Source organism: Meleagris gallopavo, chromosome 9 (assembly GCF_000146605.3).
Source record: "Meleagris gallopavo isolate NT-WF06-2002-E0010 breed Aviagen turkey brand Nicholas breeding stock chromosome 9, Turkey_5.1, whole genome shotgun sequence".
NCBI classification, from domain to species: Eukaryota; Metazoa; Chordata; class Aves; order Galliformes; family Phasianidae; genus Meleagris; species Meleagris gallopavo.
Window position 1 is genome coordinate 5,202,151 of NC_015019.2, and position 17,887 is coordinate 5,220,037.

The following is a 17,887-nucleotide window of genomic DNA, read 5'->3' on the forward strand; positions in this document are numbered from 1 at the left end:
GCGGCGGCTGCAGACGAAGCCGGTGATCACCTGCCTGAAAAGCGTGCTCCTCACCTACACCTTCGTCTTCTGGGTGAGCGCCGGGCCGAGCCCGCGAGTCTTCGCCCTGCCCGAGCCCCGCGGGCGTGTCGCGGCCGCGCTGCCCTATCGCGACAGGGCGGCTTTCTCCCTCTCCTCAGGTATCTGGCATCGTGCTTCTGGCCGTGGGCGTGTGGGGCAGGGTGAGCCTGGCCGTCTACTTCTCGCTGCTGGACGAGAAAGCCACCAATGTGCCCTTCGTCCTGATGGGCGCCGGCGTCGTCGTGGTGCTGCTGGGCACCTTCGGCTGCTTCGCCACCTGCCGCGGCAGCACGTGGATGCTGAAGCTGGTAGGTGCCGCCCCGAGGGGCAGGAGGGGAGCGGTTCCCGTTGGGGCACCCGATCCATCCCACTCTTGTCTCCTGCCTGCAGTACGCTATGCTGCTGTCCCTCATCTTCCTCATCGTGCTGGTGGCTGCTGTCGTTGGGTTTGTTTTCAGGCATGAGGTGAGTGCAGTGGGGGCTCGTGGGTTGGATCCCTGTGGACTGGTCTCATCCACTTGGAGGGCTGGAGGTGCTGCTGGGGCAGTGTTAGGCGGGCTGGAGGGGGCCAGAGGAGCAGCTTGGTCCTGGTAAGGACCCATAAAGGCTCAGTTTGCTGGGGACAGCAAGGGTTGTGTGTGCAGGGAGCTGACCCGCTGACCAACCCTGGGCATCTCTGTCTGCTAGAATCACAGAATGGCCAGGGTTGGAAGGGACCTCAAGGATCATGAATCTCCAACCTCCCTGCCACATACAGGGCCACCAACCTCCCCATTTAATGCTGCCCAAGGCCCCATCCAGCCTGGCTTTGAACACTTCTAGGGATGGGCATCCACAACCTCTCTGGGCAGCCTGTTCCAGCACCTCACCATTCTCATAGTAAAGAACTTCCCCTGACATCCAACCTAAACCCTCCCTCAACTTAAAACAATTTCCCCTTGTCCTGCTATAGAATCACAGAATAATATATTTTCTGAAACCTGTATATAAATATTCTTTCTTTCTGTTTTCTGTAAGTAAGGCTCCTGGGATGGTTTCTCTGCTGTGGAGCAACTTGCTAATTGGGAGAGCTGGCAAGGTGTAGGATTGTGTTACTGCACGCATGCTCCAAGCACCACAGAGACACCTCCTGCCTTGAAATAGTGTGTGTAATTGCCTGGGTCAGCGGGGAATGCCTGCAGGGCATGACCAGAGTCATTCTTGCCATCACCAAGTGGTGACTAATGTGGGGCTGAGGTCCCAAAGCGTGCATGGGGACAGCACCACAATGTCCTCCTCACACGGCTGCCGAGACTTGTCTCTTGCAGATAAAGACAAACTTTGAGAGCAACCTCAATCTGGCCTTGAAGAACTACAATGGGACGGTGGATCATCACAGCGAGGCGGTTGACACCATCCAGAGAACTGTGAGTGCCCCTCTCTGCCTTGTTGGATCATGGAGGGTAGGGGCATCCAGGTGCATCTGCCCAGCCCCTGGGTGTTCTTGGTTGGGTGTTCCCCTCCATCGCTGCATTCGATGTCTTCTTGCACAACAGGATGGTAGGAGGAGCACTCAGAGCCCTCCTGCTGCTGCCTTGCAGGAAGGACAAGCAGCCACACATGGAAAGCATCTGGTCCAAGTTAGGGCTGGTGAGGAGGGTCTCGAGTTATGTGTGGAGCACAGGCAGTCTCTGTTGCTGCATTTAGGGCATCCTGGTGAGTGAAGATCATAAGGCTGCTTATGCTAGGTTGGGGAGAAAAGCCTTTTCAGGGAAGAGGTGCTGAGTAGGAGTTGAAGGGCTTCCTAGATAGATGCTGGGATATGGAGTGTTGAGGGGCCAGGAGCTGTTGCAGGAATGCTTGTAGGGCTGGGGTACTGGGATCCTAACATGATCATCCTTGCTTCTCCTGACAGCTGCACTGCTGTGGGGTACAGAACTACTCAGACTGGGAGAAGACCGAATACTTCACCCAGAAGGGAATCCCTCAGAGCTGCTGCAAGAGCCAGGATGGCTGTTCGGTGGAGGATCTGAGGGACCTAAGCAAAGCCAAGCAGAAAGTGTTTGTGGATGTAAGTTACACTCATAAAATTCCCTGGAAGTTCTGCAGGTGGGGAAGAAAGAGCTGGTTGGATAGGGAAGGGTTTGGTCTTCACTTGAAAGGAGAACTTCTTCCTAAATGCACGCACTTTGTGGCTCAGGGATTGCTCTGGGTTGGATGTAGGGGAAGGATAGGCAGGAAGGAGCCTCTCCTCCCACCTGCAGTCCCTCCTAATCCTTCCCTGAAGGTCAGGGATCAGCCTGACCCCAGTGTTTGCACCTAGGCCTGTGCATTTCTGAGAACAAGAGAATAAGAACGTAATTTCCTGGTCAAGTTCGTTCCGTAGTGCTGACGTCTGTCAGCTGCTGTGCAAAGTCCTTGTGCTTGTCTGGTGAGCACAGGTGACTTCATGGTGCAGGGATCACTGGTGATGTGTGCAGGGGTTATGCAGAGGATGCTCATCAGATGAGTCACTTTGTTTAACCCAGTGCTCACATTAAGGGAAAGCCAGGGGCAGTGCTGCCTTTGATAACGCTGGGCTGGCCACCGATTGGTGCAGCACTGGTGCTGTGTGGTTTGGCCAAGGCCAAGCAGGAGGGTGACAGTCGTGCAGTGAGCCGGAGCACTCTTTTTCCTGAACCAGGATTCCATGGAAAGGCAGGTTTGTGATGGGGGGGAACAGAAAGTCCTAGACCCACGTGCTCACTCTTCCTCTCCTGCAGGGTTGCTTTTTCCTGGTAACATCAACAATGGAGTCAAAAATGAGTGTTGTGGCTGGCATCTCCTTTGGCATCGCATGCTTCCAGGTAAATTTCACTTGCTACTGGGAACAGGAGCAGTGCAGAGTGAACCCAGGGTCTCTCCAGAGGCATTCAATTTCTGTGCAGTTTGTCTGTGTACAAAAGGCACAGCCTTTCTCAGCCAGAGAGGAACAGCTCCTCTGCAGCTAATCGGTGTTTAATCTCACCGCTGTGCAACCTCTGGTCTCTTAAACCCAAGGCTGCAGCACCAGCTTTGTCTCTCAGAGCCCAGGTAATTAGGGAAGAGCTCCTTTATACAACTGACTTTGAGAAAACCAAAGCAGCTGAACAGAGCCTGTATTGCTCTGGGTAAATCCCCGCATTTGCTGTTGGCAAGGCCCCAATCAGTGCCCTTCCTTTTCCTACCTTGTCTTCCCTTTTAACTGTTTTGGGCTCATTCTGGTGTGGCTGGGTCCTGGGAGCACCTGTGTAGCATCCCCTGTGCTGTTGACTTTGATGAGAGATCTCACACTCTGCACACCACCGCAACCTGCGATTGCTTCCTCCCCCTCCAGCTCCTCAGCCTCCAGTTTACTTTATCCTGTAGGACACTTCCTGCACGGGCTTCATGCAACAATGTGCTTAGTGTCCTGTAATCTGACAGGCTTTATCCCAGCAGGAAACGAGAGGCCTCTGCTCCTGAGTTCCTAGCTAAATTGGGCTTTGTGCACAGTGAATGCCATGGTCTGGGTTTCCCGAGGAGCTGTGCACAATGGGGGTGAGCGCTTGGGAAATCCAGATCTGATGTGTTACAGCAGGGGCTGCAGGATGCATAGCCGGCCTTTATTTGTCTGGGTTTGGAAAACTCGCCCAACTCTGGATGCTGAGTGAGGTTGGCAGGCTTTCAGTTGGGAGGGAAGTGAGTTTGCCCTTTACGTGGTCCTGAAGCCACGGTGAGACCTTGGAGGCACAGGACCAGCAGATAACAGCACCGGTGTGGGGAGAGGAAGGTGTGCAACCTCGCCAAGACATGAGCGTGTCACCCTGCCTGTCCTGTAATGAAAACTGAATAACATGGGTGAGACTGGAGCCAGCGGGGGATATGGCTGCAGTCTGTGCTATGAGGAGCCTTCAGCTGTGGCTGAGAGAGGCCAGGAGCCGGGGCTGATCTCCGCTCTCCTCCCACGCTGATGTGAGCTGAGCTGTGCTCCGCATGGGGCGACTGAGACGTGACTGACACGCAGACTGTGAGCTGCCTGCTTCCCCTGGCTCCGGCCCTGCAATTAGCTTGGCTAACGCTGGGCTGGGGAATTGAAGCCATTTCCTGGTTTTTATCACTCATTCAGCAAGTCTTTGCTGTGTTGTACAGCCAGCAGGGACTAATCATGTAAATGTGCCTCTAACTTGGCTTCTGTAGGTCAAACTCCTGCAGGATCCAGCTCTAAGTGTCTGTGTGGGGCTGGAAGGTCACGTTGTGATAACAGCAGCGTGTTCTGCATGTGTTGCTGATGTGAAACAACAACCTTGATTCCCCACTGCCCTTGCAGCCAAGAGATGGTTGTTCTCTGGTGTTTGTGCAATTGGCTGTGATGCTCCTGAAATCTCCTGAAATGTGTAATTTCTGAAGCTACTGTATAACAGTAGATGCCTCATAAAGCAATATGTAAGAGGGTAGAATGTGGAGCATCACTTGCGAGGAGCTATCTTGGTGGATACCTACCAGCACTCTCTCCTTCAGTCTCTCCCCCTTACTCTGAAGTGGGATGTAGCAGCCTGTGCTGTGGTTTGTAAATCCCCCTGTCTTTGCATGTTATAAAACTGAGATGTGAGTGCCTGATGATGAATGGAGCAGTTGGTTAGGTTTTCCCACTAGAACACCATGTCTTATTTTGGGCCACCTCTATTGTGTCTTTCCTCTTTTGTTCAGTTGGTTGGCATCATCCTCGCCTGCTGTCTGTCCCAGTACATCACGAACAACCAGTATGAGATGGTGTAGCCCCCTCAGTGCACAGTGGGTTTGACTAAGGTACGTCTATCTGCTGACATAAGCCTTGGCTGTGCTAGGCTGGGCTTTCAGGGCTGTTTGTAACTCCTAAACCACAGTGTGGGCAGTGTGTGTACTTCCATGGTGATGGAGGGGGTGGAAGCGAGGGGAAGCTATTTCATTTTTATCAAAAACAGAGCATGCAGGTCCCCATGGTCTTGCTGGTGCTGCCTGTGATGCTGTCCATTAACCTTGGGCCTCCACCTCTGGACTGTCTGGGGCTGCTGCCATTGCCTCCTGCAGCATGCTGCTGAGCCGTGCAGGAGGGCATCTGCTAAGCCCTGTCCGCTGCATCCTCCTCCATGGTGTATAACTGTGGGCCTCTAAATGCTGTGTTTGTTAATGGTGTCTTCTGAATGGCAGGCATTCCTCCTGCTCGCTGTGTGGGGGAAGACCACACCACCTGCAGTTTTCCTCCGGACGCTGCTTCATGAAGCCTTGCTTTGAATTGACTGATCCTCTCCTCAGATAGCTCATCGAAACGAGTGCAACAGCTGTTCTGCTGCGCTTGGGGACTTGTCCTAACACTACTCTACTGTACCACTGGGTGGGATAATTAGTGTAGCTGAGGTGGTTGCAGTAGCTGCACTCCTGCGGGTGCTGGGCTCTTCTCTCGGCTGCGCCGGAGCAGCCGCTGCCACCGTTCATTGCAGCCCTTGTTGGCTGCCCTGCTCCTGAGCAGAAGCTGTTCTCACTAAGTGCCTCCCTCGGGAAAGCAGTGCTTTCTCTCATCTCCAACCTCTGTTCTCAGCCCCTTTAGCATCCCCCTCTCTGTTCAGGCTCAATCGCTGGCCACGTTTCTTCTTCAGATGGGGCTGTTGTCCCGTTCAAGCAGTGCCTGCTTGCTGAAGCTCTTTGCTCAGCAAGGTCTCGGCTAGTTGCCAAGCTCTCGTCCTCATGCTGGATTTTATATACTTTTTTATAGTTGTACTTTTTAAAGTACGGGCTGTAGCGATTCTTTCTAAGCTGTAGCAGGGTTTGGTGATGTAGGTCCTGGTGCCTTTACCTTGGTGTAGGTGTCCTTGCACCGAGTCAGCTGTGACTTGATCGTCAGTATTACATGCTGCTTTAACTCGTTTTGTGTATTGAGTAGAACTCTTTTGTCCTGAGACACAATAAATATTAAGATATTTTACTCTACAAAACTGCCCTGGCTTTTCTATTAATCCCCTGGAAATTCTTCTCAAGTCCCTGCGAACAGCAGCAGCAACCCAGCTGCAAAGTAATGTGCTGACCCCAGGCCAGCTGGTGACCACTGGGCCTCTGCAGCTCATGTTTCTCAAATACTCACCGGTGCCCTTATGCTTACAAATAACTTTTGTAATTGAATTTTCTTCATAAAAAACGTTGTGCAACTGTGCTGAAACAAAAGGCCTGAAGCATCTCAGCCCAGGAGCTGCTGGAGGAATGCAGAGGCCGGAGTTCAGCCCTTGTGCAAAGTGCGTGCATCCTGTGCTGTCCTGTGCTCAGAGCACAGTGTGCTGCAGCATCACTGGAGCCGGGAGATGTGGATGGAAGCTTTGTGTGTGCTCAGAGCTGCTCTTCCTTGTGCTTTCTCAGTGCTAGGCACTGCTGCCCGGAGCGTGGTGGTTTAAGGTGGTGCAGGAAAGCTCCCATTGGAAGTAGGAATGTTTTCAGTTCGCAGTCATCAAACCTGTGAGGGCTGTGGGGTGGTGGAGTGAAGGTGTGGGTGTGAGTGGCAGTTCTTTGTCATCATGCTTCTCCTGTGTGGGCAAGCTGCCCCAGCACCCTGTGGGACAGGTCAGGTGTGGGGCAGCTTCGCTGCTGATGGAGGAAGCTGGAGAGAAACAGCCTGAAGTGCTTGCATCTCTTTTGACCTCACTGAATAAATCAAGCTGGTGTCAGCCCCTGGCTGGCTGTTGAGAGCCTCGTGGGTTTGGAAGGCGAGGCAGAGTGCGTCAGAGCATGGGAGCAGCTGCAGAGAGAGTGGAACTGATGGATGGAGACCAAGCAACAACACGTGAGAAGCAGGGCTGTGTTTGGATACACCTTTCTTATTGGTAAAGCCATGCAAATGCAGGGAGGCATGGAATTATCCCTGTTTGATTAGCTTTGGTGCCAGGCTGGACAGGCTTTACCCTGCTGGCTTTTTACCTGTCTGGCTGTGCATGCAGCCGTGGGCTTGCATACAAAACACTGCTTTGCTAGTGCAGGTGCCTGTGGAAAAGCCTCTGATAGAGACATCTCTGCTTGTGGGGGGACTCGTCAGAAATGCCTGGCTGTCCCCAGGGCTGCCTGCTGTCCCCAGAGATGGCTGTGCAGGGAGCCCTGCCGCACCCTATGCACGCATGGCTGAGCAGCTCAGCACGTCTCTGTGCCACACATTTCTACAGTCAGCAGTCTCACAGGGAGCTTGGTGCCCTGCCCTGGGGATGGCTTCCAATGAGCAGTGTGTGTTCCTTGGGTGACATGGGGAGGGCTTTGGTCAGTGATGCCTGTGGGGTGTCAGAGCTGCTTGAGAGCCTTTGGCTCCCAGAAGAGCTGAAGCTCAGGAGGCTGGAACAGCGGGCCGTGAGCCTCTGCATTGCTGCAGGGGATGCATGCGGCTAGCCCATGGGTCAGCTCTGCGCTTTGAGAGTCTTTTGAATCCTCAGGCATGTTTTGGCTGAAAAGGAGAGGGGCTTTGGGGAGCTGAGCTGCCAAAGGACCTGAGGATGTTTTCCTGTTATTTGTCTAAGCCTAATCGCCACTTTGCTGATGCAGGGAGGGAAGGAAACATTCACTCCTAAGCTGTGTGTTTGCCTGGGGCTGGCTAAACAGCAGGCTGCTGGCCAGGCCCTGCTGGGAGCTGAACATGGGGATTGGGACAGGGTGCCTGCGGGACACAGCGCTGGGGACACACTGCACCTGGGGATGTGGAGCCTGAGGGCTGCAGCAGTGCCTGTGATGAGTGCTCAGCACCTGCTGCTTGCTGATGTGCATCCTCCTTTGCTGGAACAGCTGTTCTTGTGGGTGAAATCAAAAGAGAGAAAATCTGAGATTTTGGCTGTGAAGGTTGAGTGTCCTCCTTAGTGTAGCAGCAGTCTGAAGACTATTTTTTGTCTCCTGCATCGCAGGCTTTTCCTGTTTCCTGGCTGGGGGACAGCTGATGGCACTCGGCCATTTGCACCTCAATTTCCTCCAGCTTTGGTTGCCCATTTTTCTGCTGGCTTCCACTTGGGCTCTTTGTGAAGGGAGTCCTGTCACCCTGCAACATGCTAGGGGCACCTGGAGCTGTCACAGCTGTCACCGGAGACTCCCCAAGGGTACCAGAGCTGAGGGGTGCTGTGTATTGTTAACAAGTGCTGGCTCTGCCAGGAGCACACTGGGGACCCCAGCACATTCCCAACAAGGCGACTCCTTGCACCTGAGTTATGGCTGCTCACGAGGAAGCAGCCGAGCAATTAGATCACTCCTCAGACCCATTAAGCATCACAGGCTGAGACGAAACGACTTTCCATTTTCTTTGCAATCGCTCATATAGGACATTTATTGCTTGCCTCTCGCCGCTCAGTGGGGCGATGACGCCAGCCTGGCCCAGCCTCGGAGCCACACTCGGGATCCGCAGCCTGTTTGGGGGTCCCACGGCCTGCAGGCCTCTACCTGGGGGCTCAGTGGGTGCGCACAGGGCTTACACCCGGCCCAGCATGCGTGCGATCCACCAGTTGCAGGGCATGATGATACGGCAGATCACCCTGCCGCCCTGGTAGCAGTATGGGTAGGGGTAGTAGCCCAGCAGCGGCTCGCAGACCCGCCGGCAGTAGCGGTTGGCACGGCGGCACTGTGCACAGCAGTAGCCCCGCTCATCCCACAGTGGGTGGAACTCCAGCCCGTTCTCTGTCTGTGGGAGAGAGTCAGTTGTCAGTGCGGCCTGGGTGCTGCTGGGCACCCCAGCGCGTGCTTCCCCACACTCACATAGTCGTTGACAGGCAGGTCCTCTTCTGTCAGCTGCCGTGTCCGGCGCTTGGGTCCTGGTAGGGCAGCCTCCATCCCACGCTCATTGTCCCCATCCAGCCAGCTCTGGTCATCCGTGATCAGCCCGGTGTCTTCTTCTTCTGTTCTTTCCAAGCCAGCCAGCTCCGGAGCTGTGGGAAGAACCCGTATTTATAGATCCCCAGCTTGGACCCTCTGAGGCAATGTCATCTGGGGCACTTTCAACCCTGCTACAGTATCTGCTGGTTGTTTGGAAGGATAGAATCGTTACAGTTGAGAAAAACCTCTAAGATCATCCAGTCCAACCCCAACCCACCCTCACCATGTCCATAACCACATCCCTCAGTGCCACATCCCTGTGGCTTTGGAACACCTCCAGTGACCCCACCACTCCTTGGGCAGCCTGTGCCAGTGCATCACTGCTCTTTCCGAGAAGAAACTTCTCCTAACGTCCAACCTGCGTGCTCTTATGGGCACTTCTGGCCCTGCTACAGCATCTGCTTGTGGTTTAGGCCAGACCCATTGTGACACTGATTTCCTTTGCTGAAATTTTATCACAAATGGAGACTGACAGAGGAGATGGGGGACACAGGAAGGAGATGGCAGATGGGGACCGCAGCAGGGTGCTGGTGGCCACGAGTCTCTTGGTACTGCATGAGACAAGACATCGTGCCTCCTCAGCCGCTGAGGAGGGAGGTGTGTTGGTTGAGGTTTTAAACAAGCTCATTCTGATAGAAATGGGTTCGGGAGAGTGGGTAATTATACCAGCAGATCTCAGAGGCCACAACCTCTGAGAGGAACGTGTGGCGAGCAGCTGGAGGTGGCAGCCCCGTTGTGTGATTGAGAGGCGGATGGCTGCTCCTGCTCTGATGTTCATGTGGTGATGAGAATTTAGGCGTCCCAGTTTCCAGCAGTGCTGGCTTCCTTGCAGGTACAAAGGGGTTTTCTGGCTTATTACGAGGGGGGAGGACACTTTACAAAATGCAGAGCAGTGGGGAGCCGGTGGAGACTAACGCTTTGCAGAGAGAACTGTCGGCCCACACTGTTACACTGGCATATTTCCTCTTGGTTGTGGCAAGCACTGAACTCATGTCTGAGACAGCAGGGCAGCAGGAGTGGGATAGTAGCAGAGGAGACGGGGGAGACGGCAGGGCTGCTCCCAGCAGTCACCCCATAGATATCTGGGGGAGGAGATGGCTCCTTGTACCTGCTATTGGGGATGGGTGGATCCAGTAGATGGTCACGTTTCTACAAATGTTAAAAATCTTGGAGCTCTTCAGGAACTCCTTGTTCTGAATGGGTTTTTCTCCAGGCACCCAGACCATGGACTGCTCAAAGTAGGTGGTGGTGATTTCTTCACCCTGAAGAAGAGTCAGATTTGAGAGTAGCATGGTGAGGCACCCTCACCCCAGCTCAGCACCCCTCTTCTCCTCCTTACCCTAATGCACATCTCCACTTCAAGCACCTAAATTTGTCTGCCTCAGACCCTGGATTCGGGTCTCAGCAGTTGCACACCTGACCAGCATCACCCTGCTTTCCCCTCCCTCCCTCCACCACCCTGCAGAAGCCTTCTCCTTTGCAGTCCCCACCATCTGGACCAGCCTTCTGGAGCTCCCTAGCTCATTTAAAACCAAAGATTAAAACATCTCCTCTCTGCTTTGCTCTTACTACTTAATTTCTCTCTCCTTCTGCTCCTGATTTTGTGATCGAACACTTTAATTTATTCCTCGCAGAAATTCTTTGCACGGCCGTGTTCTGTAATTTATACCACATGTCTCTGCCATTGCATTATTCCATGGTGTGTTTTGGCAGGCACTTAGGGGGGAGATATATAAAGATTATTGGATGGGTCTGTGCTGTGCTGTCTGCCAAGGCGGCGCGGTGGATGGTGCTGATGGTGGCCCATAGAGCAAGCTGGCAAATGGCTTTTTCTCTCCAGAAGGTGTCTGGAGCTGCGTTTTTCTTTTATAGAATTTTTCCATATGGCTTCAGGAAGTCTTACTCAAGAGCCAGCAACACCTGACCGATTTTGAGTTGTTTTCAGCATTTTGCTAAAAGCTGTCCCGTTGGGAAGGCGGCCTGGCAGTGCTGGGGCTCCGGGAGGGATTTTCCCCAGTTCATGTGCTTTTTGCCTCCTTTTGTGCTTCCCCCTCCAAACTACAGAGAACCAGGGGAAAGAGGAGAGCAGAGATTGCTGCTGAAGGTACCGAATGTGTTTCCCAATTTCTCCAAAAGCAACCAGGCTCCCCAGAAGAAATGGTAGATCTTAAATCTACATTTATCTCCCTGGGTTTTACATTTCAGCTCTCTACCTGGGGCAATGTTCTGCTAAAGACTGAAAAGTCACATCCGTTTTATGGTGGTAGCAGAAAAGATCTATTAGCTTCTTATGGCATAATCAAAGAATCTGTGTCTTAGAATTTGGGTCATGATTCAGGGAAATGTTTCTTGCCTGTGCTTTATTCCAAACACATGTTCTGCTGGCACTTAATTTGCGATGGCTTCCGGGGAAGGGGGATTGAACTGACCTTCATCCTGCAAGTGAGCAGGCTTGGGGATGGGGCACGGCTGCTTCCCTCAGTGCCCCACCAGTGGCACAGAGCCAGCGCGTCCCCTGCTAGAGCAGAGAGATGGAGGTAGCACTATTTCCATGCTGCACATCAAGCATGCACCTTGTTCAAGCAAGATGTGGTAGGTGAGATTTAAAGGCACATCTGCAAAAGGGAGGCTTGTGGAGGCTGTGGCCACGCTGGCACACCATTTCTTTGTGCAGGATGCCTTGATGGCAGTGCTTGGCCAGGCTGCATGCAAGTGGCAGAGCGCTTTCCCAAATCGCATTTTGTAAATGCGGCTGCTTTTTTAAATTCATTACTTCTGCCTCATTCTGCTCTAGAACGGGAGGCTCAGTTCTTGGAGAAAGCAATTTGATTGACTTTTTGGTGTTTGCTAATCCTGTGCTGCCTTGCGACCTTTTGACTACAACAGGATTATTGTTCTTGATCTCCGGTATTGTGCTGAGAGGTTTTTGTCTGTCGGCTGCCTAATCCCGTCTCTTTCAACTTGTTGTTTTCAGAAGCAATCCTCTGCAATAAGATCATTTCACGAAGCGATCACAACTCCTTATTTCTCTATCGCAGCCTGGAGCAATGGGAGCACTGGGTGCCCCGCAGATTCGGGTGCTGCTTTGCCCACGTACCTCCAGCTCAGGGATCTTGGCCTCCGTAGTCTCAGGTATGACTTTGGTCTGAGTTTTGATGAAGCACTTTTGAAGTCCCACAAAGAAGATGCCAGTTATTCCCTACAGCATCAAAACAAAGAGCAAGAAAGCAGTCACGGCATAGCAGAAGGATAAATAACAGCATCCTACAGGGAGTACAGCTGGATCAGAGCTTAGTCATATTTTTCCTGTTGATGTTTTTGTGCAAACTCTGCTCAGCAGCAGTGCTAAGATGTACTAACAGGTTCTCCTAAGGGATGTTGCATTTTATGGTTTGGGAGAATTGGGCTTTTTACAAATATTTTAAGGCAGGTAGTCATAAAATTCCACTTTGCTCCTCTTCTCCATATGACTATCACGAGCTCCAGTTACCATAAATAAAAATATGCAGAAGAGTATTTGACCGTTATGGTTATATGAACATTCAGCCCTCAGTTCCTGCTAGGCTATTAGCTGAAAATTTTGCCATATGTCACTGCACAAGGTATTTCCCTACAAATTTTAATTAGGTTTCAGAGAGAGCCTACAACATTGTCACAAGGTTTTAATGCTCTCCAGGCAGACAAATGTACTGGGTTTGGGTAGATTTATGATGATTGCATTCCTTTGCAGGGGTAAATCCAATAACTAGGTCTCGCTTTTAAAATGTATTTTGCTGGAACTGAACCTTGCCACTATTAAAGCTTACGTAGGCACACATCTCCTCTCCTTTGAGAGTACGCCCAGGTGGTCTGCACATGGGGATTGCTCTCTCTGATGCAGAACAAAACCATCCTGGAGCGTGCTCCGGCAACACCGCAGCATCCTAAGGGATCCTCTTGTTCCTATTGCAGCTGCACTGGGAAGCACATGTTGCATTTTAAGCACCCGCTGGGTCCCATTCCATTGGGGTGCCAGGGCACTCCCACAGAGCATCCCCACAACTCCCATCAAGGAGATGGGGTCTGGGCAGAGCTTCCCCCATAAACCCTGCTCACTCACATTCTTGAAGTCGTGGATCTCCAGGATCTCCTCAGTGCCATTCCCACTCCTGAAGGTCTCCGTCCTGGTCAGCGGGTCGATCTCCATCACAATTTTCTTCTTCTCGCCGTGGCTGAAGAAGGTGTGCTCCATGTCATAGACCTGAAAGGGACAAAACCACACTGGCTGAGCCCCCACTGCCTTTCTAGTCTTTCTTGTACCCCTGCAAGGAGAGGCAGCTCCCAGGGAAAAAGGGCAGGATGAAGGCACGTGCTTGGCTTTGGGGTAATGGAGAACCTGAATAGCAGCAGGTGAACATGGGCTAGAAGATCCTCATCCCACACCCATTTATGATAGAATCATTAAGGTTGAAAAAGACCACTAAGATCATGCAGTCCAACCATCAATCCCACCACCACCACCATGCCCACTAAACCACATCACTCAATGCATCGCTCTGGAACACCTCCAAGGACAGTGACCCCACCACCTCTCTGGGCAGCCTGTGCCAATACCTCCCCATTCTTTCTGAGAAGATTTTTTTTCCTAACATCCTATATTTATGTTCCAGGCTGGACTGAAGCCCTGACTAAGGGACTTTGCCATCCCCCGTCCCCAGCTCGCTGGCTCCATCTCTGTGCCTTCTGCTTTCCCTGAGAAGTGCCTCTTCCTGCCTTGAGGAGGTTTGGGATCGCCTGCAGATCAAAGCCCTCCTTGAGGGCTGCTGAAGAGCTGCTGAGGAGCTGCGGGGTGTCACAGCCTGCTCCCTGGTGTGTTCATCCCCGCAGGGAGCCGGGGAGCAGCCCTCTCTTCCCTGCACAGCGAGCCTGGCAGCCCTCCCGGCTCTGCGGACGCCAGGCCCTTAAAGGATGAGTAGTGGCAGATGCTGTTTGAAGCGCAGAAGTGATCCTGCTGGCACAGTGAGAGCTGTGCAGAGTCTCTTTTCCCCAATCAAATAGCAACGAGCAGAAGCAAAGGGCTTGTGCAAAATCTTTCTCAGGGTTTTCCAGGTCAGCATCCCCCATTTTGCAACTTCAGGAGGATGTTGTGGTGCTGGAGCTGGCTGAGCAGTGCAGTAACTACCGGATACCTTTGCCCCTGGTAAAAATGTGAAGAATGATGTGCTCCTTGGCAGTCGCTGGCGTCTCCTGTTAGTCAGCAGGAGGCTTTTATAAAGATATATATATATGTCAATAGACTTTATGATATGGAAAAAGTAGTGCAGAGCCTAAGGTGGCTGGAAGGCTGCCTGCTCTGACTGACAGCGTGTGCACGGGGCCGTAAATCAGCTATAGGAGGGTACGATCCTCAGTGGTACCTTACTTTCAAGTTCCTCTCCATTTACAAAGACTTATTCATGCCAGCACTGTGGCCAAATAACCCATTTGGGCTTGGCTTGTCCTGTGCTGCTCAGAGAGATGTTTTATAGGGCTAAAAATAATTCTTGCTTGCCAGCCCTTGAAAAACATCCCCTTGCATGTCCGTGGTGAGCCCCTTGCTGATGGCTCCTGCTTGTGCTGGCGGTGCTGGGCGATGCTGCCATGCTGCGGGCACCAGGGCTGGTGCAGAAGGGCTTTCAGTGCTGACATTCTCCAGGTTCTCCTACACTGCTGGTGGGGCTGCAAGAGCCCAGGGATGGTGTTTTGGTGCTGGAAGCAGGACTTTCCCCAACATCTCCTTCCTTGCCAAGATAGCATCGGCGAAGCAAAAGTGTCATTTTTCTTGGTCATTTTTAAGTCATTTGCATTGACATAAACGACTTAAAATGACTTTAAAAGGGTGAATACCCACGTGTGAGCTCTGGGTGGTCTCTCCCCTTGGTCACTTGCTACCAGCAGCCCCATCTCCACTTGTTTTATCCACGCTGCCTTTGGCCAACGCTGGGATTTTCCTGTACCTGACCTCTTGCCGTTCCCTTGATGTCCGAACTGAGTCAGAGCCCATCCCAGGGTCAGCACCACCCCGCTGGCTCACACCGTGCTTCTCGAGGAACAGTGGAGACTTTATAAACGTCTTGGCAAGAGCCCGACTGCACATATGGCTTTTATTGCTTCTATTTGCGGTATTTATTTCTATGTGCTGATAAGAAGACAAAGCTTCTGGCGCCTGAGGGTCCGCGGGTTGGTGAGGAACGAGGGGAGCTCACTGTAGGAAAGGGGATGTGCATGGGAATTTTGGGGCTGTCAGGAGTAGGGAATCAAACCCCAGCACGGTGCACGCAGGGCCTCCCAGCTGAGTACTGCACACAGAGGGAGCAGGGAATGGAGGATCTCAATCCAGTTAGCAGGAGCTCCCTCTCCAAAAGCTAATCCGTCTCACCATCCCCTCACATTGCAGACACATTAAAGTAAGAAATACAATCCATGACAATCAATCAGCACTGCGTCCTGGCTTTCTCTCCTCTTTATGCGGTGGCATAATGACTTTTCCACCGGTTTCTGGCAAGATAATTGAAATGAAATGGAAAATATTTTCTTACTTGTCATGAAATTTGCTGCCCGTGAAAGAGAGTAACTTTAACTCTTCGTGGTGCAGCTCCGTACCCTTTAATTGTCAGTTAGGAGAGGAATGTGGTGACAGAGAAAAAAGCCAGCCTGTATGAAGTAAAAGCTAGTTATGAATAATAAAAGGCTTTGTAAAAGTCCCCACAAATCCTTGTGGTGTAAGCAAATACATTTTGCAAACTTGCCTGGATTTCAGGGCACAGTTCAATTTAAGCAAGGAGGTGGGGGAGTGCAGCACTCCGAAACGCTGCCCCGAGGGCTGCACTTACTTGTCTGGATGCTGGGTTCCACAGGTGTTTGACACCAAAGAGTACGAGGATGAGAGCAATGAGCAGCACGCTGAAGAGCAGCCCGCAGACCTTGTACCTGGTGCAGGTCTTCTTACGGGTCTTGGATGCTTCTGCCTAGATAAGCACAAAAGGACAATATCCAGAGGTCTGCCATCGCTCCCGGAGGGACGAGGACACGAGCACACTGGAGGCACACGGCAAACTCACATCCAGAAAGCGGCAGTCCTCGGGGCCGTGCTGCGACGTCCCTCCCATGATCTCGGTGCTGGCTGCTCCCTGTGTGCGAGGACGAGTGCTCGAGGTGGAGTTACGCAGGCTCTGGGCTGCACATGCAGTAAGGCTGGCTTCCTGCGGCTCCGATGACGGCTGCAGCCAGCGTTCCCCGCAGCCCGCCTGCCCCGGGGCTGGGACAGGAACACTGGTGGGCGAAAGGGGACGTCGGCAGCTCGCAGGCTGGGGATGATTCCCATGAATTTGGAGAGGAGCCCACGCTCAGCTCCACTGCACGGTGCCCATCGGGCCTCTTATGAGGTCCCAGCTGGGGCATCCGGGCTTGTCCTTCAAGCACTGCCTCTGCCCTCTGCTTCTCCCCCTGCACCATCTCTGGATGTGCCCAGGCTGTGCCAGGGCTCTTCAGGCTCCTGGGGGCAGTGGGGATGTGGATGTGGGCACGACAGCAGTGCAGGTGTGCCCATGGGCACGCATCCATGTGTGTGCAAGTGTCTGTGCCCGCAGCCCTGTGTATGTATTTGCATGTGTGTGCACAGATGCGTGTGTGCATGCAGATGTGTGCGCATCCTGCCAGCACCACAGGAATCCGAGCTCTCCCCATGGAGGGCCCTGGCACCCCACGCTCGCTTTGTGCGGCTCCTCCATCGCCCCGCAGTTCAGCCCAGCCTGGAATTTCCTGACTAAATGTTTTTTTGTACTTAAAAACAATTTCCATTTGTGGAAATCGTCCCATCTCTTCATGGAAATGAACCCGTTTTGAGGAGGGCTTTCAGGACTGCGGTACAAAGTCTGTGCTCTGAGCAGGACAGTGGCTCCTGGTGCGGAGGAGCTGGCACATTCCTTTTTTCCCAAGCTGTCTGTGCTAATAAAAACCCCAAGTGCGGGATGCACTAATTAAAACTGTATTGAAAGGAAGAAAACCCACGTCAAAAACCCACATTTACTTTTTCTCTGGTGAGAAGCAGAGGAAGAAATGGCAGCACTGGTGATGCCAGGACCGGTGCTGGCTCTTCAGCTGCTGCCAGCCCTGTATGCGGGTGTCTAATATGAGAGGCTGGTACTGACAAGTGGGAGACAGCACGTTATTCGGGGGGGGGGGGGAATCATTTTTTTTGGGCAGCAATTGCAGTCAGCCTTTGAAAACATCTGAAATATTTTGGAAACCTGAGTGCAGCAAATATGTGCAGCCACCGCAGCTCTACTTCCACACGTTGCCTTTCACAGGGAAGTTTCACCTCTGAAGCTTTTGTTCTGAAAACTGAAGGAACTGTTTTGGACTGAAATCATTTTTGTTTTTTCCTTCCCTGTCAAAATTACTGCTTCAGAGAAAAACTTTGGAGCTGCTCTACTGAAAGGCGGTTATGATTACAGGAAAGAATTACAGCAGTGCTGTTAACCAGACATAATTGATCCGCATCGCAGCCATCTTCACAATATCCCCCACTCCAGGCGCAGGAAACACTGCAAATACCACACATAAACCAAATTAGGCATTATTATTTTATTACTGTTGTAAGGTAAATGTCAAGTTTTTTAATGACAATCAGCAGAACTCCGGCAGGAGTCAGATGGCTGAATTAACTTGAAGAGGTGAGAACCTCCCAGGGCTGGAAGTTAATAAAACTCAATAAATATCATCACACATGAGGAGCAGGCAGAGGGATGGGGCTCCATTCTCCATAGGGAGCTGTAGTGCTGCCCAGCCCCACATTCCGGGTTTGGTGGCAGCAAAACGTCTTTTTGGGGAAAAATATTCAATGGCTGTAAGATGACAATTAGGGTTTCTAAAAGAGAGCAGCTCTGATGTAAATCTCCCATCGGCGCCAATGAAGAGGGAACAACTGCTAATTTTCTTCAAAGCTAATGAGTGCCAGTCTGTATGATGGGGG

The 17,887-nt window shown here is 52.3% G+C and overlaps 2 protein-coding genes across 3 annotated transcripts; one reads left to right on the top strand and one right to left on the bottom strand.

The window, feature by feature from the left end:
* Window positions 1-6: 6 nt before the first annotated feature.
* On the top strand, window positions 7-15,588 carry TSPAN6 (tetraspanin 6). 2 transcript variants are annotated; one of them, XR_004160633.1, is made up of 9 exons: window positions 7-73; window positions 180-368; window positions 451-525; window positions 1,368-1,466; window positions 1,955-2,110; window positions 2,802-2,885; window positions 4,747-4,845; window positions 11,870-12,027; window positions 13,545-15,588. XR_004160633.1 is itself a non-coding variant. In XM_031554651.1 (8 exons), exons 2-7 carry the CDS (start codon window positions 285-287, stop codon window positions 4,813-4,815), a joined length of 567 nt encoding a protein of 188 aa, XP_031410511.1. In that variant the 5' UTR covers window positions 7-73; window positions 180-284; the 3' UTR covers window positions 4,816-4,845; window positions 11,870-12,710. The 2 variants fall into 2 exon arrangements, 1 of the variants encoding a protein (XP_031410511.1); XM_031554651.1 differs by lacking the exon at window positions 13,545-15,588 and having other exon boundaries at window positions 11,870-12,710.
* Window positions 8,324-17,265, bottom strand: TNMD (tenomodulin). The gene is made up of 7 exons (XM_003208349.4): window positions 15,975-17,265; window positions 15,747-15,881; window positions 12,995-13,135; window positions 11,993-12,094; window positions 10,004-10,157; window positions 8,779-8,948; window positions 8,324-8,704 (listed from the first exon to the last, which is right to left on the bottom strand). The coding sequence occupies exons 1-7, from the start codon at window positions 16,020-16,022 to the stop codon at window positions 8,495-8,497; spliced, it is 960 nt and encodes a 319-aa protein (XP_003208397.1). The 5' UTR covers window positions 16,023-17,265; the 3' UTR covers window positions 8,324-8,494.
* Window positions 17,266-17,887: the final 622 nt, after the last annotated feature.